This window comes from Pan troglodytes, chromosome 9, assembly GCF_028858775.2.
Source record: "Pan troglodytes isolate AG18354 chromosome 9, NHGRI_mPanTro3-v2.0_pri, whole genome shotgun sequence".
In the NCBI taxonomy this organism is placed as follows: Eukaryota; Metazoa; Chordata; class Mammalia; order Primates; family Hominidae; genus Pan; species Pan troglodytes.
Window position 1 is genome coordinate 50,935,174 of NC_072407.2, and position 25,736 is coordinate 50,960,909.

The following is a 25,736-nucleotide window of genomic DNA, read 5'->3' on the forward strand; positions in this document are numbered from 1 at the left end:
CGGGCCCGACCGCCCCGCCCCCCGCGCCGCAGCCCCGGCCACCGCCACCGCGCCTGGACCCGCCCCCAGCGCCGGCCCGGCCCCTTCCCGCCCTCGGCCCCGGCTCCCTGGTCCCCCGACCCCACCCGCCGGCGCCTCCTGTGCGGGGCCCCGCTCCTCCTCAGGCCGCCCCCACATTCCTGGCCCGAGAGAGAGCCCCCTCCCTGTCCCTATTACTACTGCTTAAATTTCCCTAACTTAAAAAAAAAAAAAATTATCCTAGCAGCAAGTCTCGCCCCCGCTCACTCCAGCTCTATGCTTCAGACGAGCACCTGAGCTGACCCAAGTCGCCTGGACGTGACCCTGTCCCCCGCCTACCGGCCCCAAGTCCAGACTTTTTTGATGTCTGCGAATACGCAAGGCTTGCGGATGCATAATCCTCTTGGGTCTTTATTGACATCAAACAAGGGACATCAGGGGGCCTGGAGTGCTGTATCTTAACTGGCGTTCTCACTGTCAAAATTCCTTTTCGGAGATTTTCTTCTCCCTGGCCTCCCCCGGTCTAGGCAGCGTTGTTCTAGGGCTAAATAATTCACCGACCCCCCCGCCCCTTTTCATTCATTCATTTCCTGAGATGGTTGTCTGGGTCCTGTTGCTCCAGCTCAGACGCCCAGATTCGGCCCATACAGACTTAGTTCCTCCTTGGTGTCTTTGTAAATCACTGTTGTTAGCCTCTTCACCTTCTTTGACTTTCTGATCCTGACAAGGAAGGGAGGGGGTCAGGAAAGGAGTCCTCATGGGCAGCTGCACTCCCACAAAGCCCTCAGCCTCCTTCCAGCCCCAGTCTGTAGGTCCTTCCCTCAGATTTAACTTTTGATTTACTGCATAAAATCATAAACTTGTCTCTAGTCTTCCTTCCTTTTGTGGTCTACTCTCCCTAATGCATATTAATAATACGGATTAATTTCACCACCTTCCATTTTTCCAGGTTGAATCTTGTTTTGTTCCTTTTGCCCAAATGCCCAACTTTCTGATGGCCCAGTATATCGCTTTTTTCCCTCCCAGCTGATATGCCAGCATTTCTTGGGCTTGGATCATCTATGGATTTCATTAACTCACTTTCCTCACCAGTAAATAGAGTCAGGAAGACCTAAATGCCCCCTGTTAGCTGAGGGGAAAGTAATTTGGCATAGTGCAAAGTGGTTATTAGATTTCTCTAAATGGATACATTGACATTTCATCCTTGCTTGTTTTTTTCAGTACTTTCACTTCAAATTACCATCTTTTACCAAAGCTAACATGAACCATACTTTGCGACAGCAACAACAACAACATAAAAGATGTAAGGTGTTAACTCCTTGTTAGGCAGTAGTTTTCTATATCGTTTTGCCTGAAATTTTTACCCAGATGCAATGTGGTTGAACTAGCATCACCATGGTAACTATTACTGAAGCATTTTCTGGGTGTGTAGTTCTTCTTGCTGACTGAAGGCGGCAGTAGAGTCAGGTCAGGCTTACATGATCTTGGGGCTAGGCAAGACTGTCAACATTTCTGGCCTCGATCAGTTACCACAGCCTAAAATCCAAGGAGTAAAAAACGTCAAAAGTAGAGGCTGATTCCCCAGCATCCTCCTTCCCACCTCTCATTTCCTAATGCAGGTTTGGTTGGTCTCAGGGTTTCATATATGTTGCTTATGAAGACTTGCTTTTTTTTTTTTTTTCTTTTTTGAGACGGAGTTTCACTCTTGTTGCCCAGGCTGGAGTGCAATGGCGCCATCTCAGCTCACTGCAACCTCCGCCTCCCGGGTTCAAGCGATTCTCCTGCCTCAGCCTCCCGAGTAGGGTAGCTGGGATTACAGGCATGCGCCACCACGTCCGGCTAATGTATTTTTCGTAGACGGAGTTTCTCCATGTTGGTCAGGCTGGTCTCGAACTCCTGACCTCAGGTGATCCGCCCGCCTAGGCCTCCCAAAGTGCTGGGATTATAGGCGTGAGCCACTCTGCCTGGCCGAAGACTTGCTTTTAAATCTGTTGGGAATGACCTTGGGATTCTGGAGACCATATTTTTTTCCAGCTGAAAACTAGGGACATGTGGTAGAGTGAGTACAGTTGTCCCAAAGAAATCCAGGATAGGCGGTCCCCATACTTTCAATGTCAGGGGATTAAGAAGTTATAAACAGTTTCCACTCTGTATGCAAAGGACAGGTTCCTTTCCAGAGCCATGATTTGTGTTGTTTTTCTGGAATTGGAGAAGAAACGAGAGGCGGGCTGTCCCTGTCTGACTCAGCTTGAGAGACTGTTTCCTATGTGCATCCCAAGTCCTTCTCCATGGTTCAGCACAGTTCTGGTGCACAGAGTCATCCCTGGCTGCTGTGAGTCACTGGGAATATCAATGGGTAAGAAACTAGCTTCGTGCATAGTCCCTGTCTGGGTCACCCCCTAGGGTGTGTTAAGTCTTGGCTGTCAGAGACTGCTCTTATGCCAGGAGTACTAAGCCATATTTATTTTTACCAGGCCTCTCAGACTTTCTTGTTTGGAGTGAGAGATCCTGAAAAGCAGGCCAGAATGGGCTGTTTGTCTCCCTTTCACTGTCCTCTGGGACATGCCCCTAGAAAAGTTGTAGGGGACTGCCAATTCCAGAGGGGTCTCAGAGGCCTTGGTTTCCTCAGAAACACCACCCCTTTCCTTCATCTTTCTAGAACAGCCCAGCATTCTTTCTTTCCAAGATCAGAATATTTCCCTGAATTAGACCATCACTAATGGTCTTTTCAAAGGAAACACAGGGAGTGCTACGGAAACAAGATAGGGGTGGGCACTATTTTGATCCAACTGGGTTGGTAGAATTCTCTTATAACCCGGGAATCATTCAACAACCTGAATTTCTATATGTAATTCTTCTACAAGAGAATAAGGCCTGAAGTTTCACACTTCAACACAGTGGTTCTCAACCACAGGTGAATTGGCAGGCATGGGGCAACATCTAAAGACTTCCTTCCTTCCTTCCTTCCTTCCTTCCTTCCTTTCTTCCTTCCTTCCTTCCTTCCTTTCTTCCTTCCTTCCTTCCTTTCCTCCTCCTTCCCTCCCTTTCTCCCTTTCTCTCTTTCTTTTCTTCTTCCCTTTTATTTTATTTTATTTTGTTTTATGTTATTGAGACGTAGTCTTACTCTGTCACCCAGGCTGGAGTGCAGTGGTGCAATGTAGGCTTACTGCAACCTCTGTCTCCCGGGTTCAAGCGATTCTTCTGCCTCGGCCTCCTGAGTAGCTGGCATTACAGGCATGCACCACCATGCCCGACAAATTTTTGCATTTTTAGTAGAGATGGGGTTTCACCATGTTGACGAGGCTGGTCTCAAACTCCTGACGTCAGGTGATCTGCCCACCTCGGCCTTCCAAAGTGCTGAGATTACAGGTGTGAGCCACTATGCTTTTTCTTTTAGAGACAGGGTCTCACTGTTACCAAGGCTGGAGTGCAATGACTATTCACAGGCACAACTACAGCACACTGCTGCTTTGAACTCTTGGCCTCAGGTGATCCTCCTGCCTCAGCCTCCCAAGTAGTTAGAACTACAGGTGTGCACCACTGCACCCGGCAATTTTGGGGAGTTGATGTTACTGGCATCTAATGAATAGAGGCCAAAGATGGTGCTTAACTTTCAAAGATGGTGCTTAACTTTCTACAGTGAGCAGGGCATCCCCCACAACAAAGAATTATCCATCCCAAAATGTTAATAGTGCCAAGGTTGAGAAACTGCTTTAAAAGATTAAAACATGAGACTGCAAAGAATTACTCTATCTTATTTCCAGAATCACTTTCTTGTTGAAGGCAATGTGAATGGAGATAAGTTGTTGTTGTTGTTGTTGTTGTTGTTGTTTTGTTTTGTTTTTTGTTTTTTGAGACGGAGTCTCACTCTGGGCCCCAGGTTGGCCTGATCTCAGTTCACTGCAGTCTCTGCCTCTGGGCCCCAGGTTGGCCTGATCTCAGCTCACTGCAACCTCCGCCTCCTGGGTTCAAGGAATTCTTGTGCCTCAGCCTCTCCAGTAGGTGGGATTACAGGCATGTACCACCACACCTGGCTAATTTTTTTTTGTATTTTTAGTAGAGACAGGGTTTCACTATGTTGTCCATGCTGGTCTCCAGTGATCTGCTCACCTTGGCCTCCCAAAGTGCTGGGATGACAGGCGTGAACCACTGCGCCCGGCCAGTTCTTAAAACTTTAGAAGAGAAAGCACAGCTAAGGGGACTAATAGAATCCTATACCTATTTGCTTTAGAGAGGCTTAATTTCAGGATTCGCTTACTCAGTAACTACTTATAAAGGGTATATTATGCGCCAGGCACTCTGAGGCAATGATGAACAAATAAGTATATTGGGTCCCTGGAACTTACAGTCTGATGGTTGAAGGGGGCTGCAAGTTTGCAGAAGCATTTAAAAAATGCTCCCACAAATGAATTTGAAGTTACAAATGTTAGAGGCTTTGAGGGAAAAGTACAGGGTTCTATGAAAGGAAAGACTGGACTTAGGTTTGGGGGTTCGAGGAAGGCCTGCCAGAGGCACTGACACCTAAGCTGAGTAAAAGCCATCAGGCTAGGAGTGGATGAGGCCTTCCAGGCAGAAGGAACAGTGTGTGCAAAGGCCTTGAGCCAGGAAAGACCTCATAAAATGTAAGGAAAAGTTTTACTAACTTTCAGCAACAGATTTGCTTTTATCTAGGTTCAGGGGGCTACTACTGAAGACCAGAAACAGTGAAAGCGTGAAAGCCTGAGAGAATAGTGTCATTTGCATTTCTGTGCTTTTTTAAATTGCAAACCCTCAAAACCTCCATTTCTTTTCTTTTTTTTCTTTTTTTGAGACAGAGCTTCACTCTGTTGCCAGGTTGGAGTGCAGTGGCGCGATCTTGGCTCACTGCAACCTCCACCTCCTGGGTTCAATGAGTCTCCTGCCTCAGTCGCCTGAGTAGCTGGGACTACAGGCAAGCACCACCACGCCCAACTAATTTTTGTATTTTTAGTAGAGACGGGGTTTCACCATGTTGGCCAGGATGGTCTCGATCTCTTGACCTTGTGATCCGCCCACCTCGGCCTCCCAGAGTGCTGGGATTATAGGCGTGATCCTCCGCGCCTGGCCCACACCATCATTTCTAGTGCCAATATTTTTCGTGTTCCAGCTCAGCAGTGGTTCTCCAGTCGGGATCTGGGGCATGTGGCTGATTCAGATCCCTGGCCTAACTTGGGGCACACCCTGATAGGTGGGGCTTTCTGGCCCATTTTCATCTCCTAGAAGCCTGATATTCACACACCGGGCACATATAGAGTCTCTGCAGCAAATAGCTCAGTATATCTTGCTTCTTTTAACAGTAAAGATATATTCAGAATGTTGGGGTAAACAGATCAATGAATAAATGCTCATTTGATAACAAATATGAATGAAGCATCTATGTAAATGGCCTCTCTGTTTTCACACTTGCCCCTTTATAATTTGTTCTCTGCACAGCAACCAGAGTGACTTTTTAAAAAATATAACTCATGGTCTGGCACAGTGGCTCATGCCTGTAATCCTACTACTTTGGGAGGCCAAGGTGGGAGGATTGGTGGAGTTCAAGACCAGCCTGGGCAACATGGTGAAACCTCATCTCTGCCAAAAAATAAAAAATAAAAAAATTACAAAAAATACAAAAAATTAGCCAGGCGCGGTGACATGTTCCTGTAGTCTCAGCTACTCAGGAAGCTGAGGTGGGAGAATCACCTGAGCCCAGGAAGTTGAGGCTGCAGTGAGCCATGATCCCGCTACTGCACTCTAGCCTAGGTGACAGAGCAAAACCCTGTCTCAAAAAATAAAATAAAAATAAAAATAAAACTCAGATCATGGCTTAAAATTTTCCAATGCCTTCCTGTTGCACTTAGAATAAAATTCTTACTTCTCATGTGACTTTCAAAGTCCTCCATAACCTGACATCTGCTTACTTCTTTTTTTTTTTTTTTTGAGACAAAGTCTTGCTCTGTTGCCAAGGCTGGAGTGCACTGGTGCGATCTTGGCTGACTGCAACCTCCGCCTCCCGAGTTCAAGCAATTCTCCTGCCTCAGGCTCCCGAGTACCACCATGCCCAGCTAATTTTTGTATTTTTAGTAGAGACAGGGCCTCGCCATGTTGGCCAGTGCTGGGATTACAGGCGTGAGCCACCGCGCCTGGCCCTGCTTATTTCTTTGACCACTTTCCACGCTGGCTCCCTTTCAGTTCTGCAACTTGCCATTGTTTCTGTCCTACAACTTGTGCATGTGGTGTCTCCTCTACTTCAAATGCTGTTCCCCTAGGCCAGGTGTGGTGGCTCATGCCTATAATCCCAGCACGTTGGGAGGCCGAGGTGGGTGGATCACTTGAGGCTGGGAGTTCGAGACCAGCCTGGCCAACATGGTGAAACCCCGCCTCTACTAAAAACACAAAAATTAGCCAGGGGTGGTGATGTGCACCTGTAATCCCAGCTACTTGGGAGGCTGAGGCAGTAGAATCACTTGAGCCCGGGAGACGGAGGTTGCAGTGAGCCCAGATCTTGCCACTGCCTCCAGCCTGGGCGACAGAGGGAGGGAGACTCTGTCTAAAAAAAAAAAAAAAGAAGTCAAATGCTGTTCATCTAGACCCTTCCTGTGACTGGTCTCAGCTCAATATCACGACCTCAGAGAAGCCTCACCTTCAGAGATGTCTCACCTTATCACCCTAAAGTTGCCTCATTCTCACTTACTGCCTTTATCCTATTTTATTTTCTCCACAGGGTTTATCATTCTTTGAAATAATCTTCTTTGTTGTTGTGTATTTATATTTGTCTATCTGATCACTATTAGATGAACTCCAATGGAGCAGGGATTTTTTTTTTTTTTTAATTCTCCAGCACCTATGAATAGTGCCTAACACATATTGCTCAATAAATTTTTGGTAAATGAATGAAAAGCAGACAGTCAGCTAGGGCCAGGGAAATACAAAGATGAATAAGATAAGGTCCATAGGGCCAGGTGTGGTGGCTCACACCTGTAATCCCAGCAATTTGGGAGGCCAAACGGGGAGGATGACTTGAGGCCTGGAGTTTGAGACCAGCTTAGGCAAGAGAAGGAGACCCCATCTCTGCAAAAAAAAAAAAAAATAGCCAGATGTGGTGGTGCATGTCTGTTGTTCCAGATACTCAGGAGGCTGAGATGGGAGGATGGCTTAAGCTGGGAGCATTGAGGCTGCAGTGAGCTGTGATCATGCCACTGCACTTCAGCCTGGGCAACAGAGGGAGAACCTGTCTCAAAAAAAAAAAAAAGAAAAGAAAAAGATAGGCTTCATAACTTTAAGAAGCTCAGAATCTAGAGGAGAGGAAGACTTCAAAAGCAATGATAGGGCAATAGATGTCATGTATAAAGGACTGCAGAAACAGAGAAGCAAGGACCTTTAAATTTGGAGTAGCTGGGCATTAAAGGTGGGGGAAATTTCACCAGGTAAGTAAAGGAAAAAATGAGGAGGGGGCACATATTCCAGATGGAAGAAATGGCATCAACAAAGGCATTTGCAAGTGGCTGCCATGTTTGGAAAATGATCAATACTCTTGTGTGGCTAGAAGAACATTGGGTGATTAAGGAAAGCAGAGAGGGGACCTCTTTTTTTTTTTTTTGAGACAGAGTCTTGCTTTGTCTCCCAGGCTGGAGTGCAGTGGCACAGTCTCAGCTCTCTGCAACCTCTGCTTCCCAGGTTCAAGCGATTCTCCTGCCTCAGCCTCCTGAGTAGCTAGAACTACAGGCATGCGCCACCACGCCCAGCTAATTTTTGTGTTTTTAGTAGAGATGGGGTTTCGCTATGTTGGCCAGGCTGGTCTCGAACTCCTGACCTCAAGCACTCTGCCCAAGAGAGGGGACCTCTCAATAACCAACTGTTACTGAAAATTGTTTCTGAATTAAATGCCCTTTATATTTTTTATATCTGTTTATTCAATGAGCAGTGACAGAGTTTCTATAAACTACAAGGGAGCGATTGTACTGTTTTTAAAATTCATCTTTCTATTCTTTTTATACCTTTGTCTCTAGACAAATGACACTTTTCCCAGGAGAGAGATGGGCTAGGTAGTAGGTTTACATCTGGTTTTACTTTTTTTAAATTATTTTTATTGTTTTAGAGATATGCTTTCACTATGTTGCCCAGGCTGGAGAGCAGGGGCTAGTCACAGGTGCAATAACAGCACACTATAGCCTCGAACTCCTGACCTCAAGTGATCCTCCTGCCTCAGTCTCCTGAGTAACTGGGACTATAGGTGTGCATTAATGCACTTATTTTTAAAAACTGAAATCTAAAATCTCTGTCTCCTAAGAGACTTAAGAAAAGCTTAATAAATTAACTTAAATATTCTTAAGAAAATATTCCCCAAAGAGCAAAATAATTACAATGTCAGGACAGAGCCTAAATTCTATCTAGTCTAGGTTTATGCCTCTGATGGTGACTCTAAATGGATTTGTCAGGGTTGTCCTTTGATGTCCCCCTCAAAACAACAGTACCATAACATACTAGATTCTAGTTGCCCTTAAAGACTATATGGAACTATCATCAATGGATTTATCTAAACCCATTTTGAAGCTGTGTGGATATTCATTCTTTTTGATAAGTTCCTGCGTCCCCACCCAAATCTCAACTTGAATTGTATCTCCCAGAATTCCCACGTGTTGTGGGAGGGACCCAGGGGGAGGTAATTGAATCATGGGGTCTGGTCTTTCCCATGCTATTCTTGTGATAGTGAATAAGTCTCACGAGATCTAATGGGTTTATCAGGGGTTTCCGCTTTTGCTTCGTCCTCATTTTTCTCTTGCCGCCACCATGTAAGAAGTGCCTTTTGCCTCCTGCCACAATTCAGAGGCCTCCCCAGCCATGTGGAACTGTAAGTCCAATTAAACCTCTTTTTGTTCCCAGTTTCAGATATGTCTTTATCAGCAGCATGAAAACGAACTAATACAGTAAGTTGGTACCAGTAGAGTGGGGCATTGCTGAAAAGATACCAGAAAATGTGGAAGCGACTTTGGAACTGGGTAACAGGCAGAAGTTGGAACAGTTTGGAGGGCTCAGAAGAAGACAGGAAAATGTGGGAAAGTTTGGAACCTCCTAGAGACCTGTTGAATGGCTTTGACAAAAATGCTGATAGTGATGTGAACCATAAGCTTAGTCCAGGCTAAGGTGGTCTCAGATGCAGATGAGGAACTTGTTGGGAACTGGAGCAAAGATGACTCTTGTTATGTTTTAGCAAAGAGACTGGAGGCATTTTGCCCCTGCCTTAGAGATTTGTGGAACTTTGAACTTGAGAGATATGATTTAGGATATCTGGCGGAAGAAATTTCTAAGCAGCAAAGCATTTAACAGGTGACTTGGGTGTGTTAAAAGCATTCCATTTTAAAAGGGAAACAGAGCATAAAAGTTCAGAAAGTTTGCAGCCTGACAATGAAGTAGAAAAGACAAACCCATTTTTTGAGGAGAAATTCAAGCCGGCTGCAGAAATTTGCATAAGTAGCAAAAAGCCTAATGTTAATCCCCAAGACCATGGGGCAAATGTCTCCAGGCCATGTCAGAGACCGTTATAGCAGCCCCTCCCATCCCAGGCCCAGAGGCCCAGGAGGAAAAAGTGGTTTCGTTGGCTGGGCCCAGGGTCCCCATGCTGTGTGCAGTCTAGGGACTTGGTGCCCTGTGTCCCAGCTGCTCCAGCCGTGGCTGAAAGGGGCTAACATAGAGCTTGGGCTGTGGCTTCAGAGGGTGGAAGCCACAAGCCTTGGCAGCTTCCACATGGTGTTGAGCCTGTGGGTGCACAGAAGTGAAGAATTAAGGTTTGGGAACCTCTGCCTAGATTTCAGAAGATGTATGGAAATGCCTGGATGCCCAGGCAAGTTTGCTGCAGAAGCGGGGCCCTCATGGAAAACCTCTGCTAGGGCAGTGCAGGAGGAAAATGTGGGGTTGGAGCCCCCACACAGAGTCCCTACTGGGGCACTGCCTAGTGGAGCTGTGAGAAGAGTGCCACCGTTCTCCAGACCCCAGAATAGTAGATCCACTGGCAGCTTGCACTGTGTGCTTGGAAAAGCTGCAGACACTCAACACCGACCAATGAAAGCAGCCAGGAGGGAGGCTGTACCCTGCAAAGCCACAGGGGCAGAGCTGCCCAAGACCATGGGAACCCACCTTTGCATCAGCATGACCTGGATGTGAGACCTGCAGTCAAAGGAGATCATTTTGGAGCTTTAAAATTTGACTGCCCCACTGGATTTTGGACTTGCATGGATGCTGTAACTTGTTTTGGCCAATTTCTCCCATTTGGAATGGCTGTATTTACCCAATACCTGTACCCCCATTACATCCAGGAAATAACTAGCTTGGTTTCGATTTTATAAGTTCATAGGCAGAAGGGACTTGCCTTGTCTCAGATAAGACTTTGGACTGTGGACCTTTGGGTTAATGCTGAAATGAGTTAAGACTTTGGGGGACTGTTGGGAAGGCATGATTGGTTTTTAAATGTGAGGACATGAGATCTGGAGGGGCCAGAGGCAGAGTGATATGGTTTGGCTGTGTCCCCACCCAAATCTCAACTTGAATTTTATCTCCCAGAATTCCCACGTGTTGTGGGAGGGACCCAGGGGGAGGTAATTGAATCATGGGGGCTGGTCTTTCCCATGCTATTCTCTTGATAGTGAATAAGTCTCACGAGATCTGATGGGTTTATCAGGGGTTTCTACTTTTGCTTCCTCCTCATTTTCTTTTGCCACCACCAAGTAAGAAGTGCCTTTTGCCTCCTGCCATGATTCTGAGGCCTCCCCAGGCATGTGGAACTGTAAATCCAATTAAACCTCTTTTTGTTCCCAGTTTCAAGTTTGTCTTTATCAGCATCATGAAAATGAACGAATACAGACTTTTGACAAATACTTCTTCTGTCTTTCTGGGTAGTGGAAATATTATAACAGCAAATAAAACATGTTCCCTGGCTATGAACAATTCTCAGTCCAAGAGGAGTAATACCCAGGCAAACAAATAAGTAAAGAATATGATAAATGCTAAAATACAGCTACATATCAGGTGCTAACTGGCTCCTTGGGAAATTGGATAAGGTCTTATGGGTGTGGTGACATTAAACCTAGGTCGTTTTTGTTTTTGTTTTTGTTTGAGACAGGTGTGACTCTGTCACCCAGGATGGAGTACAGTGGTACAATCACAGCTCACTGCAACCTCCACCTCCCCAGCTCAAACAATCCTCCTGCCTCAGCCTCCCGAGTAGCTGGGGCTACAGGTGCATGCCACCACACCTGGCTAATTTTTGTATTTTTGGCAGAGAAGGGGTTTTGCCATTTTGCCCAGTCTGGTCTTGAACTCCTAAGCTCAAGCCATCCATCTGCCTTGGCCTACCAAAGTGCTGGGATTACAGGCATGAGCCACTGCGCCTGGCCGTAACCTAGGTTTTAAAGGATGTGTAGTTTACTAAGCAGAAAATATAGTAGAGGTACATTCTAGACAGAAAGCTTACACCAAAGCAAAGGGTGTGAAAGAGCCCAATATGTTGGGGGATATCGAGTAGGAAAGCATGGCTGTATGTATAAGTTTGTAGAGAAGACTGAGTGGCGAGATGGCTGGAAGAAGAGGTTAGTACCAAGCTGTGAAAGGATTTATATGTCTGCATGTGAAGTTTTGCTTCTTCCTAGTAATGGTGAGTCAGCAGCAACACCTTTTTTTTTTTTTTTAATGTAGATATGGTGTCTTGCTATGTTGATCAGACTGATCTCAAACTCCTGTCCTTAAGTGATCCCCCCACCTCAGCCTCCCAAAGTGCTGGGATTACAGGTGTGAGTCATTGTGCCTTGCCTAGCAACACTTTTTAAATAAGGAAGTAACATGGTCAAATTTGAACTTCAGAATAACATACTCTTGTGACAATGTAGAGGATGATTTGGGGGAGAAAGAAAAAATAGACACAGAGACTCCAGCTTCTTGTCCTAAGCTTCTGAAATTTGGGAACTCCCAGTTCATATCTTAAATTTGATATCTAGCACATTCTCTCTCATCCTTCTGAACTAATTCTGTTATGTACACGAAGCATTCTCTCTAAACACTTTGTTGTTAGTTGCTTTTTTCCTGGGAATTTGTTTGTTTGAGACAGGGTCTCACTCTGTTACCCAGGCTGAAATGCAGTGGCATGATCATGGCTCACTGCAGCCTTGAACTCTTGGGCTCAAGTTATCCTCCCGTCTCAGCCACCCAAGTAGCTGGGACTTTAGGTGTGTGTCATCATACCTGGCTAGTTTTTATTTTAATTATTTATTTTTAAACATATTTTTTGTAGAGATGGGTCTCACTATGTTGTCCAGGCTGGTCTCAAATTCCCGGGCTAAAGCAATCCTCTTGCCTTGGCCTCCCAAAATCCTGGGACTATAGGCATGAGCCACCATGCCTAGTCTGGGCACTTTTTTTTTTTTTTTTTTGAGATGGAGTCTTGCTCTGTCGCCCAGGCTGGAGTGCAGTGGCACGATCTCAGCTCACTGCAGCCTCTGCCTCCCAGGTTCAAGCAATTCTCGTGCCTCAGCCTCCTAAGTAGCTGGGATTACAGGTGCGTGCCACCGTGTCCAGCTAATTTTTGTATTTTTAGTAGAGACAGGGTTTCACCATGTTGGCCAGGCTGGTCTCAAACTCCTGACCTCAGGTGATCTGCCCACCTCGGCCACCCAAAGTGCTGGGATTACAGGCGTGAGCCACTGCGCCCGGCCAGTCTGGGCATTTTATACATGGTTATTTAGGTGTAGGAAGCATTTGCCAGTGCTTTCTGATTGACTTTTAATGTCTTTCTCAATGATGCCTTTTGTTTTTCTGGCCGTTTTGGGGTTTTTGGTTTTGGTTTTTTTGTTTTTTTTTTTTTTGAGATAGGGTCTCGCTCCAGGTTGGAGTGCAGTGGCATGATCACCCCAGGCTCAGCTGATCCTTTTGCCTCAGCCTCCTGAGCAGCTGGGATTAAAGGCATGAGCCACCACACTTGGCCACCTTTTTCTTTAATACATATTTTTAATGAATTGATTGCCATGAGGCGCCCATAAATCCTATTGATTGGTAGGTCTTTGTTTTCTAAACTTCTAATCTAGAGGGAAACAAATTCATTTAACAGACGTTTATTGTATAACTGATTTCTGCAGGCACTGCACATGGTCCCAGAAATTTAAAGATGAATGAAGACTGTCTCTGCCCTCATGGAACTCACAATCTAGTAGGAAGAATTTTTTAAAAAGACATAAATGGTTATAAAAGTGCATACTAGCTGGGCGCGGTGGCTCACGCCTGTAATCCCAGCACTTTAGGAGGCTGAGGCGGGTGCATCACCTGAGGTCAGGAGTTCGAGAGCAGCCTGACCGAAATGGAGAAACCCCATCTCTACTAAAAATACAAAATCAGCCAGGTGCAGTGCGCGTGCCTGTAATCCCAGCTACTTGGGAGGCTGAGGCAGGAAAATCTCTTGAACCCGGGAGGTGGAGGTTGCAGTGAGCCGAGATCACGCCACTGCAGTCCAGCCTGGGTGACAGAGCGAGTCTCTGTCTCAAAAAAACAAAACAAAACAAAACAAAACAAAACAAAACTGCATAGTCTAGGACAGAAGAAGGCATAACTAATTTTTGTGGGCTATCAAGAATCAGTAAATCATCCCCCCTTTCAAACTATATGAATGTGTAATTTGCAACTCTTATTGCAGCATTTGAAAACATAGAATAACAAGAAAGTACAGTCCATAATTACCTTTGAACTTCAGTTCAATTTACGCCATATCCCCTTAACTAGTTTCTTATAATGCATTAGTTATTCTTAACTGCCCAAGAGTTTGTGAACATTTCTTTTCTTTACAAATTACTCCAAAGCTCTGGTCCATTGGCTTGTGGCAGTACAAAATGACCTTCTATAAATAGCATTTTTAATTGAAACATATGAATCCCAAACAGTGGCATCACACTTAGTTTCTGCTGTGTTCTTGTGGAAGATAAGCCTTTCATGCAGAGCCTAGTAGCTCAGCATGAATTTCATGACCTGCATTTCTTAGTAGCTACTTTGCCTTTAGCATCTTTTCTGCTTGATCAGTTGATAAAAGCTCGTCCTAGTTTCTTGAACCTGTTTTATAGCAATAATTCAGCCTGCATTTATTCTTTCCTTATTGCTTCCTTGAAGTTTAAAACTGTTTAGTGTATTCATCGTTTGCTTTTCTATAGTCTTCAATTATAGGGAGGATTTTCTTCCCTATCAATCTCTTAATAGGTCTTCTGCAGAGCCAGAGATGTCTATTAATTTTCTCATTATAAAATCAGAAATTATAATCTGATAAATTGATGTCTCAGCTGGGTGCAGTGGCTCATGCACTTTGGGAGACTGAGGCAGGAGGATCGCTTGAGCTCAGGAATTTGAAACCAGCCTGGGCTACCTAGCAAGACCTTATCTCTACAAAATTAAAAATATTATCTGGATGTGGTGGCATGCACCAGTGATCCCAGCTACTCAGGAGGCTGAGGTGGGAGGGTTACTTGAGCCCAAGAATTCCAGGCTACAGTGAGTTGTGATTGTGCCATTGCACTCCAGCCTGGGTGACAAAGGGAGACCTTATATATACTAAAAAACAAAACAAACAAACAAAAACAAAAGGTGCAGTGGCTCACACCTGTAATCCCAGCACTTTGGGAGACTGAGGCGGGTGGATCACTTGAAGTCAGGGGTTCGAGACCAGTCTGGTCAACATGGCGAAACCCTGTCTCTACTAAAAATACAAAAATTAGCTGGGTGTGGTGGCACACACCTGTAGTCCCAACTACTCGGGAGGCTGAGGCAGGAGAATGGCTTGAACCTGGGACACAGAGGTTGCAGTAAGCAGAGATTGCACCATTGCACTCCTTTCTGGATGACGGAGTGAGCCTCTGTCTCAAAAAACAAACAAACAAAAACAAAAACCATCTCAATATATTCTCTCTCTTGTTTTTTTCTTATTGTTCTGAATTTGATGTTTACAGTCGTCATGCTGTAGTACTGCCTTTAACATCCGATGCTCTATTTATCATCAATATCTTATCACTTGCCTCTTGCCTCTTTTCAGGATTATGGAGTTGTCTTCTGACTTACCGATTTACCTCGGTGATTTTTTTCTTGGTAAATTTTTAAGAAATATATTATGATAAGTTAAGAACCTGAAAAGTCAATTTAAATCAAAGGCTGACATTTTTTTTCTTTCTTTCACATTCAAGTCACAAAAAATACACTTAATTTTAACAACTCTTATATATTTCTACTCTTCTTAAGACTGATGTAGTGTATGTTTCATTGAAAAATTTCACCAATAACCAATGTGTTTCAAAAATCTATTATCATGTAATCTGTGACAGAAGAGAAATCTAGCAGTGGCTTCTTTTTGGGAAAAACAAACACTGTCTGGAAGGTCATCACATCTGCTTAAAAAATTTTAAAGATTTTCAGGCCACTCATCTATTATTTGTTTTCAGGTTATAATACATGCCTATTATAGAAAGTTTAAGACTATAGAAAAATATAAAGAAGAAAAATGTAAACAGTCAGTAATTCCACTACCAGTAAGGCCACCTGTTATTTCGGTGAAACTTCAAATTTTTGTGAAGCCTTACTCTAGCAACCTCCTACTTTTCTAAGTCCTCCTCCTCAATAGACTGTTCAGGACATTCAGAGTGGAAGACTGACTTTGAATACAGGGGTCCTTCGGATTTTTATGGAAGGGATGGAACTGTAGGAAAAACCTACAAATTGCTCCAGAGATGACATCTTGTTCTTATTTAGCCTTCTTTGAGTCATTAACAGTCGGGCGCCACTGGTGCTGAAACTTATCATTATTATAACCACAAATGGGTTAATGCCCAAACAAAGCTATATTCTTGGGGCTGGTTCCCAGCTCCACCACACAGACCCCAGCAGCCAGCACCCGCCAAGTCCCAGGATAATGCTCCACAAATAAGACGATGTCAAATGTTCAGCCTGGACTCAACATTATCTTCTTCTATCTGGGAGCTTCCAGTTGCTAGCAGGGCAGAGCAAAAGGAAAAATAAATAAATAAAAGCCAGGTCAACAAACCCTAAAAAAAGAGACTGTGTGGTTTAGTGGTCAGACCACTGGCCTGGATGTTGGGATAGCTGAGATCCAGTTGTAGCTCTACCACTATGTGGCTGCATGATGCTAGACAAGTCACTAGACAAGTCACTGTTGTGACTTGTGCCTCAGTTTCCCTAGTTAGAAAATGGAAAAGTGCCTTAGAAAGGTTTTTTTTTTTTTTTTTTTTGAGACGGAGTCTCACTGTGTCGCCCAGGCTGGAGTGCAGTGGTGCGATCTTGGCTCGCTGCAACTTCTGCCTCCCCGGTTCAAGTGATTCTTCTGCCTCAGCCTCCTGAGTAGCTGGGATTACAGGCGTGTGCCACCATGCCTGGCTAATTTTTGTATTTTTAGTAGAGATGGGGTTTCTCCATATTGGCCAGGCTGGTCTGGAACTCCTGAACTCGTGATCCGCCCACCTCAGCAGAAAGTTTTTATGAGGACAAATAAGATTATTTGCAAATAGCTACAAGTTGCTTGGGAATAAAGTAAAATTATCACTTAATAATTACTATGGTATTACCTTATTAATAAAATAGTAAAAAGCCACAGTTATGGAACATATGAACCTCCCATAACCTCAAGCTAGATGGGGGAAGCAGATAAGAAGGCAATTTTAAAAAAATCAGATTTGCTGGACTTCACACCAAATACCAAATTAGTAAATTTGCCTCAAGACACTAAGCCCTGCTCCTACTTTGGCTCTGTCCTTTTAACCTCACCACATCCAAACTTAGAGTGACTCACAGGAGCCTAGAATTGAGACACATATACAATTTTAAGGGAAAGCAAGAATTAGGAGGTTTGAGGCTCCTTACTGGAGGAGGCTAAGAATAGGCCACTCGGAACACAAAGAGAAGAACCTCCTCTTTCCTTTTCCTCCCAGTGTAGGTGGTCTACTGGTTTCCCAGTCATTCCTTTGATAGCTTGATTTTGTTTTCTTTGTCTCTTTTTCACAAACCTCACCTTGTTGGAGGGGGAGGGCACTAAAAAAGTGAGGACAGAGTGGCTTTTTCTGCTATGTCTGAACTGTGTCTAGTGCTACAGATCTCTGACCTGTTGTCAGGAGTGGAGAGGGGCGAAAAGAAATATTTAGGAACTTGAAAACCAGTGAATATTCTCTTAAAGAAGAAGTGAGCAATTGGGCATATAGGGAAAAAATCTAATTGGTGTCCTCGTTTCTGCAGCCCCTCTCCCTCAAGAAGAGCAATGTCTTGGTAGGAAAAAGGAAAGACACCTGGGAAAGGTACCAAATAGTAAGGGCTAGGAATAGAAAGAAGAACCAAAGATAAAAAGGAATTGAGCCTGGGCGCGGTGGCTCACGCCTGTAATCCCAGCACTTTGGGAGGCCTGAGGCAGGAGGATCACCTGAGGTCAAGAGTTTGCAGACCAGCCTCGCCAACATGGTGAAACCCCATCTCTACTAAAAACACAAAAAATTAGCCAGGCGTAGTGGCGGGCGCCTGTAATCCCAGCTACTTGGGAGGCTGAGGCAGGAGAATCGCTTGAACCCGGGAGGCGCTGGTTGCAACGAACCGAGATCACGCTACTGCACTCCAGCCTGGGCGACTGAGTGAGAATTGAGAAGAAATGGCAATTATCTCAGAGGACTTAATGAGTACCTTTTGTGTGTCCAGCCGTCATAGGCAGAAAAGACACATCTCTGACCTCTAGAAGCATCCAGGGTATATGCATACGTAAGCACTTTGTAGCAATTTAAGATAGTAAATACCAAAGAGATAAAAATAGCTAATGGGATACTAAGTGTTTATGGGGGCCAAAGGGCGGGGGCTATTACTGAGTTAGGATAAACAGTGTATAAAAGCAGGGATAGTTATGAAATTCAGAAACTGCGTATATGGGCGGCTGACAGTAATTCTTCGACACTGGGAAACATAACGGATTCAAAAGAATTCTTCATCTCAGATTCCTCTAAAACCAAGTCTTCAAGAATGGGAGTCCAAAGAAACCTGGACCATCGTGAAGCGACTGCCCCCGGAACTTGAGTGGCCAGCTCCACTTTGCGACACGGAGACTGTTTGTGTGACACCTCCTCCAGCTCCCGTCCCCCTTCCGCCGCGTGGGTGCCATGGCAACGGAGAGAGACGGCATCCTGGGTTCCGGAAGCCGGAGAGCTGGAGCTTTGAAGCCACCCCGGTCAAAGGATGCTGAGTCCGGAGCGCCTAGCCCTACCGGACTACGAGTATCTGGGTAGGAACCCCCTTTAACTTTGGGGAGGGAAAGACGTGCAGACGAATTAGGCCAGGGTCTGGGAGGAGGCGGGGGCGGGGTCTGAGTGGGATCGGGTCCGGGTGGTATGGGGAGGGGCGGAGAGGCGGGGGTTCCAGGGCCTGAGCCTGTAAGGCCGAGCAGGAAGGAAAAAAGCACCTGGGAAGTAAAGAATGTTTGAAGTGTAGGGGCTGGAACTCAGGCAATGTGGATTGTGTTCAAATGGGTCAGGTTGGCGTTGAGGATTTGGGGCCCTGTTGGGGTATTATTGATATGCTGGTAGTGGAGTAAGAATAACCTTGGAACCTCAAGTGCCAAATCAGTCAGCGAACATTTCGAGCTTTTCTTTTTCATTAGGCACTGTGCTAAACATTTTTCATGCATCATTCTTCATTTGAATTTCTCAACAGCCCTAGGAGGAATTACCGTGTTTTCTTCCAGTTTTGCAGGTGGAGAAACTGGGGCTGAAGAGGTAACTTGCGTAAGTTAGGCCACACAGCTAGAAAATGGTAGCGCTAGGATCACAACCGGATTTGCCCACTCCAACAGAACTTGAGATATTGACTTGGCTCTTGAGCTAAGACTGTATATGTAGTACTTTGTTGAGCATCTTTAGTGTATAAGGCATTTAATGAATGAAAAAAGGCACACACACGCATAGATATGTACACACACACACACACATATGCACACAATACACATTTTATTTTATTTTATTTTTGAGACGGAGTCTAGCTCTGTCGCCCGGGCTGGAGTGCAGTGGCGCGATCTTGGCTCACTGCAAGCTCCGCCTCCCGTGTAGCTGGGACTACAGGCGCCCGCCACCTCGCCCGGCTAATTTTTTGTATATTTAATAGAGACGGGGTTTCACCGTGTTAACCAGGATGGTCTCGATCTCCTGACCTCGTGATCTGCCCGCCTCAGCCTCCCAAAGTGCTTGGATTACAGGCGTGAGCCACCGCGCCCGGCCACAATACACATTTTAAATAATTCATAGACTTTTATTTTTTTAAAGAAGTTTTGTTTTGTTTTGTTTTGTTTTTTGAGACAGAGTTTCTCTCCTGTTGCCCAGGCTGGAGTACACTGCAACCTCTGCCTCCCGGATTCAAGCGATTCTCCTGCCTCAGCCTCCCGAGTAGTTGAGATTACAGGCATGCGCCACCACGCCCGGCTAATTTTATATTTTTAGTAGAGACGGGGTTTCACCATGTTGGTCAGGCTGGTCTCAAACTCCTGACCTCAGGTGATCCGCCCACCTCGGCCTCCCAAAGTGTTGGGATTACAGACGTGAGCCACTGCACATGACGAGAAGTTTTAAGTTTACAGAAAATTGAGCAGATAGTACGGCGAGTTCCCATATACCTTGGGTCTCCCTCACTCACAGTTTCCGCTATTATTTACATCTTGCATTAGTGTGGTACATTTGTTACAATGGATAAACATATATATATTTATAATATATAATAATATATTATATATTATTATTATATAGATATATTATTATAGATACATATTATTAACTAAAGTCCATAGTTTACATTAGGGTTGTGTTGTTCAGTTCTGTGGGTTTTGATAAATGTGTGTCATGTATTCACCATTCCATTATCATACAGAATAGTTTCACTGTCCTAAAAAATCCCCTGTGCTCCACCTATTGATCCTTCTCCCTCCCCCTGCAGCCCTTGCCAACCACTGATCTTATGGTCTCTAAAGTTTTGCCTTTTCCAGAATATCATGTAGTTGGAGTCATACAGTGTGTAAATTTTTCAGATGGGCTTCTTTAACTTAGCAGTAAGCATTTAAGTTTCCTCCATGTCTTTCTGTGGCATGATAACTCATTTCTTTTTATTTCTGAATAATATTCCATTGTATGGATGTACCATGCACATCTTTTTTTTTTTTCTTCTTCTTTTTTTTTTTTTTTGAGACAATGTCTGGCACTGTCACTCAGGCTGGAGTGCAGTGGCACTATCACGGCTCACTGCAGCCTCAACCTCCGGGCTCAAGTGATCCTGCTACCTCAGCCTTCCAAGTAGCTGGGACTACAGGCACATGCCACCATCCCTGGTTAATTTTTTAATTTTTTGTAGAGAAAGAGTCTCACTATGTTGTCCAGGTTGGTCTTGAACTCCAGGGCTCAAGCAAGCCTCTTACTGTGGCCTTCCAAAGTACTGAGATTACAGGTGTGAGTCACTGCACCTGGCTTACCTCTTTTTTTTTTTTTTTTTTTTTTTGAGATGGAGTTTCACTCTTGTTGCCTAGGCTGGAGTGCAATGATGCAATCTGGGCTCACCCCAACCTCCGCCTCCTGGGTTCAAGTGATTCTCCTGCCTCAGCCTCCCTAGTACCTGGGATTACAGGCATGCGCCACCACGCCTGGCTAATTTTGTATTTTTAGTAGAGACGGGTTTCTCCATGTTGGTCAGGCTGGTCTCAAACTCCTGACCTCAGGTGATCCACCCACCTCGGCCTCCCAAACTGCTTGGATTACAGGCATGAGCCACCGTGCCCGGCCAACATCTTTTTAAATGAAAAACAATTCTGGTTTACATTTTGTTTAACTTATTTTAAAAATTAATATTAAAATATTTTTTAAGGTTGGTAATATGGAAACTTGATTCAAAGTATTTTTTAGGCCTGGCATGGTGGCTCATGCCTGTAATCCCAATACTTTGGGAGGCTGACGTAGGAGGATTGCTTGAGGTCAGGAGTTCAAGACCAGACTGGGTGATAGAGTGAGACCCTGCCTCTAAAATGCATAGATAGATAGATGATAGATAGATAGATAGATAGATAGATAGATAGATAGATAGATAGTTTTTAGTGAAAAGCCTCCTACCCCTTTGCCTCCATCTGCCCAGTTTCCATCCATCCTCAGCCGCCCAAAAGTAATCACTATTATTGTTTTCCTGTGTATCTTTCCAGAGTTTATTATATACATAAAGGAGTATACAGTGCATACTTTTTCATTTAATACATCTTGAAGTAATTTCCGTTTCTTTTGTTTTTTCTTTTCTTTCTTTTCTTTCTTTCTTGAGACAGAGTCTCATTCTGTCACCCAGGCTGGAGTGCAGTGGCACCATCTCGGCTCACTGCAACCTCCACTTCCTGGGTTCAAGCCATTCTCCTGCCCCAGCCTCTCAAGTAGCTGGAACTGCAGGCACGAGCCACCACACCTGGCTAAGTTTTTGTATTTTGGGTAGAGATAGGGTTTCTCCATGTTGCCCAGGCTGCTTTTGAACTTCCTGAGCTCAAGCGATCTGCCCACCTTGGCTTCCCAAAGTCCTGGGATTATAGGCGTGAGCCACTGCGCCTGGCCTCGAAGTAATTTCTCAGTCAGTAGAGAGCTTCTTCGTTCTTCATGAAATTCATTTTTAGCTATATAGTATTTAAATAATTTATTTAACCAGTCCCGCACTGGTAAACAAGTTGTTTTTAGCCTTTTGCTGTTACTAAGAATGCTGCAATGAATAACCTGCAGTTTTGTTCCTTTGCAAGTGTATCTGCAAGAATAAGTTCCACAAAGTGGAATTGGTGGATTAAGGGCATATGCATTGAACTTATAGATATTGTCAGATTGCCCTTCATAGGTGTTGTACCATTTTGCCACCAGCAATGAAAGAGAATGCCTGTTTCCCCATTGTGCTGACAACGAAATACATCAAACTTGGATTTTTTCAATCTAAGTGACAGATAGTCTGAGTAGATTTAATATGCATTTTTAAATGAAGTTGAGTGCCTTTTTACCAAGTTTAAGGGCTGATTGGTCTTTGAAAGCTATATATATACACATATATACATGAACGTATATATAGACATATATATAGAGAGAGAGCTTAAGACAGTGACCACATCCATCAATCAGCTAAAAGGGGATATCACAGACAATTTTGTATCTAATGAATAACAGTATCAATGTCAAGCAATGCCTAGACTTTTTTCCAAAGATTTTATGTATTTTATTACCCAGTACTCAATGAATATATGAAATATTTGAAAAGGCTAGTTCATTGTTCAGTTCCTTGGGTGTTTGCTGTTTGAATTTTATGTCTCAAAGGCTTGGCATATTTGGTGTATTGGTGCCTTGGTGAATAGAAGTTGGTGGTCTCTTCATAAATGGCGTTTTCAGGAAGGCCAATTCAGTGGCAGTGTTGAGAATGAATCTACAAACAGAATCAGAGTCTCAGGTTGGTTGAAAAAGCTTCAGTGTTTGTGAAGCCCAACCAACCACCTAATAATTGAATCCTATACAAATGCTTCTTCATGCTTTGTTGCATATTTAAGTGTCTTAATTCCTTGTCCTAACCACTAACTAGACATTCATACTGCCCTCAGCATGGTCACACCCCTCACTGCCTTCTCCTGGTTCATCAAACCGTATCACTCTGCTGAAATGCGTTTGTCTTTAGTTGAGAACTATCCCTGCCTATTACAATTTGTCTCTCTTAGAGGCATGCTGCTTTGACCTATTCACCCTCAATTTTTTTTTCTTTTTTCTTGAGACGGAGTCTCGCTCTGTCACCCAGGCTGGAGTGCAATGATGTGATCTTGGCTCACTCCAACCTCCGCCTCCAGGGTTCAAGTGATTCTCGTGTCTCAGCCTCCCAAGTAGCTGGGATTACAGGCACCTGCCACCATGCCCAGCTAATTTTTGTATTTTTAGTAGAGACAGAGTTTCACCATGTTTGCCAGGCTGGTCTCGAACTCCTGACCTCAGGTGATCCACCCACCTTAGCCTCCCAAACTGCTGGGATTACAGGTGTGAGCCACCACGCCTGGCCAACCTATTCACCCTCAATCTAATGACCGTTTAAAACCACTCCCTACAGAATAGATTAATAAAATATTTCCTGATTTAAATTTTTAAATACCTGTGATTTTTCCATTTGTTTTTATTTTTATACATTATAAAGTTACTTGTATGTGTAAGCCTAAAGAAGACTATACTTATAGAGAAAACAAAACTGCAGACTGGAAAGCCCTAGGCATTCAGTGAAACCCAAAAGCTAAAGTTGAGTTCCCCTTGGTTAGTGTATCTGGAGACCTCTCTTTAGGATTATGGTGTAAATTACAGGGATACCTATCCAAAGAATATCTAGAGATATCCCTTTCTCCCTGCTAGCTAGGGATTGTATTTACCTTTCTGACTATTAGTGAAGAAGTCAATCTTTTATCATGTTGGGTAAACTGATCCTTTCCCCACTGACTTTGTAGATTAGGAACCTGTAATCATGGCCTTGCATGGCTTAAGATCTTAAGATCATCACTAAAGAATAGCTTAATGGCCGGGCGCGGTGGCTCACGCCTGTAATCCCAGCACTTTGGGAGGCCGAGGCGGGCGGATCACGAGGTCAGGAGATCGAGACCATCCTGGCTAACACGGTGAAACCCCGTCTCTACTAAAAATACAAAAAAATTAGCCGGGCGTGGTAGCGGGCGCCTGTAGTCCCAGCTACTCGGGAGGCTGAGGCAGGAGAATGGCGTGAACCCGGGAGGCGGAGCTTGCAGTGAGCCGAGATCGCGCCACTGCACTCCAGCCTGGGCGACAGAGCGAGACTCCGTCTCAAAAAAAAAAAAAAAAAAAAAAAAAAAAAATAGCTTAATGATATTCATGTCTGCAGTCATCAGAATGTAGTGATAAAAATTGTGTTAATGCCTAGGCCTGAAGAGAGAAAGGAGAGTCTGGTAAGGAGATGAAATAAGTATAGACCCTCTCTGTAGGACCCGCAAAAGGTTTCCAGCCTTATGAAACCTACTTAGTGGAAGCTTCTGCCAGAGGCTGAAGGTGTGTTTGTGTATCTGGTTGGGTGTGGCGAGCTCTCTAGAGCCAAAGGGCAGCCTGTTCTGGTCCCAGGTTTGCCAAACATACCACCTACGTGCTGACCTGAGTATAAGCATGAGGGCGTGAGGTTTATTTTTTACTCCACCTAATTTGGTGAGGTGCATGCTTTCACTCACGCTCCAAGTTGCCTCTTCTTTTCCATGGAACCTGCTTATTCTCACTACGGTTGATAGTGGGTTAGTATAATAGATAACTCTAGAAATCAAAGATGGCCTTTCTCCTTTGGGGACTAGACATTTAGAAGAATCACAATAAATTGGGTAGTTTTTTTTTTAAGCTATAGTTTTTGAACTCTTCCTATATGCCTGGCACTGTGGTTTATCTCATTTAATTTTCACAACTACCATATGAAGTGGGTACTCTTACTGGTCCCAATTAGTAGTTATTAATATCATCTTCTCATTTTATAAATAAGGAAGCTGAGGCTTAGAAAGGCTAATTGATTTGCACAAGGTCACACAGGCAATGATGCATAGTAAACAGGGGTTCATACCCAGGTTTGTCATATTCCACAGCTTGTGTTTTTTCCTCTTCACTAAAAAGATAAAAACAAACCAAAAAACCCCTATTGGTTCAAAGGGCAGTAATTCTTGCTTCCTTATTAAGGATGAGGCTCTTGCAAATAAATTTCTTGGGAACAAGAATTGTGTTTTACTCGTCATTGTCAACCTTCTATCATTGTCTACCTTCTATCACTGTATACCTTCTATCATTGTATACTCTCCTACACTTAATTCATACATATATGTGAAATGGAATATGAATAATCTGACCTTAGGGTACCCTAAACATGAGTAGCTAACAAAAGCAACTGAGACTTATTAAGAACTTACTCTGTACCAGGTACCATTTTAAATGCTTTACATATATTGATGTATATGAAGATAGTTTCAGTTGTTATCTCCATTCGGCAGATGAGGAAACTACACACAAAGATACCAAATAACAAGTTGTAAGTGGTGGATCCAGAATTCTAACCCAGCAGTCTAATTGAAGTCCACATGGTTAAACTCTATGCTATAAATACTTTGAGCAACTCCCAAAGTGGGGCTCCAACTATTGTGTAGACCTATACGTGGATCCTGGAGTAAGGTCAAGTGATTCCAGTGTCTTCATTTAACATTTCTGCCATGAGGAGGCATCCGAGGAATGAGGATGGATCAGGGAATGGTAAAATTCCAATTTCTTCTTGCCACTGGACTCATCTCTCAGAGGCAGGCAGTGAGGAAGATAACTTCTACCATTTGGGAGAATTTTATTGACAATCATCTTTGTACTTTGGGTAGCTGTATGACCTAGAAGAAATCACTTAACCTCTCTGTGCCTTAGTTTCCACATCTCCAAAATGTGGGTAATAATAGTACAGTCATGGTGGCTTACGCCTATATTCCCAGCACTGTGGGAGGCCAAGGAGGGAGGATTGCTTGAGCCCAGGAGTTTGAGACCAATGGGACATAGTGAGACTTCGTCTCTATTAAAAATAAAAAAAAAAATAGCTGGGTGCAACAGCATGCATCTGTAGTCCCAGTTACTCAGGAGGCGGAGGTGGGAGGATGGCTTGAGCCCAGGAGGTCAAGG

The 25,736-nt window shown here is 44.2% G+C and overlaps 1 protein-coding gene across 6 annotated transcripts in view; it reads left to right on the forward strand.

Moving 5' to 3' along the window:
• The first annotated feature begins 16,980 nt into the window (after nt 1–16,980).
• The window catches only part of CSTPP1 (centriolar satellite-associated tubulin polyglutamylase complex regulator 1), a 223,319-nt gene continuing 214,563 nt past the window's right edge, over nt 16,981–25,736 (forward strand). For 3 of the 6 annotated variants that reach the window (XM_016919771.4, XM_009460154.5, XM_063782452.1), the window contains exon 1: nt 18,157–18,298. In XM_016919771.4, coding sequence (XP_016775260.1) covers nt 18,253–18,298 — 46 coding nt within the window. In that variant the 5' untranslated portion in view covers nt 18,157–18,252. 6 annotated transcript variants of the gene reach the window in all.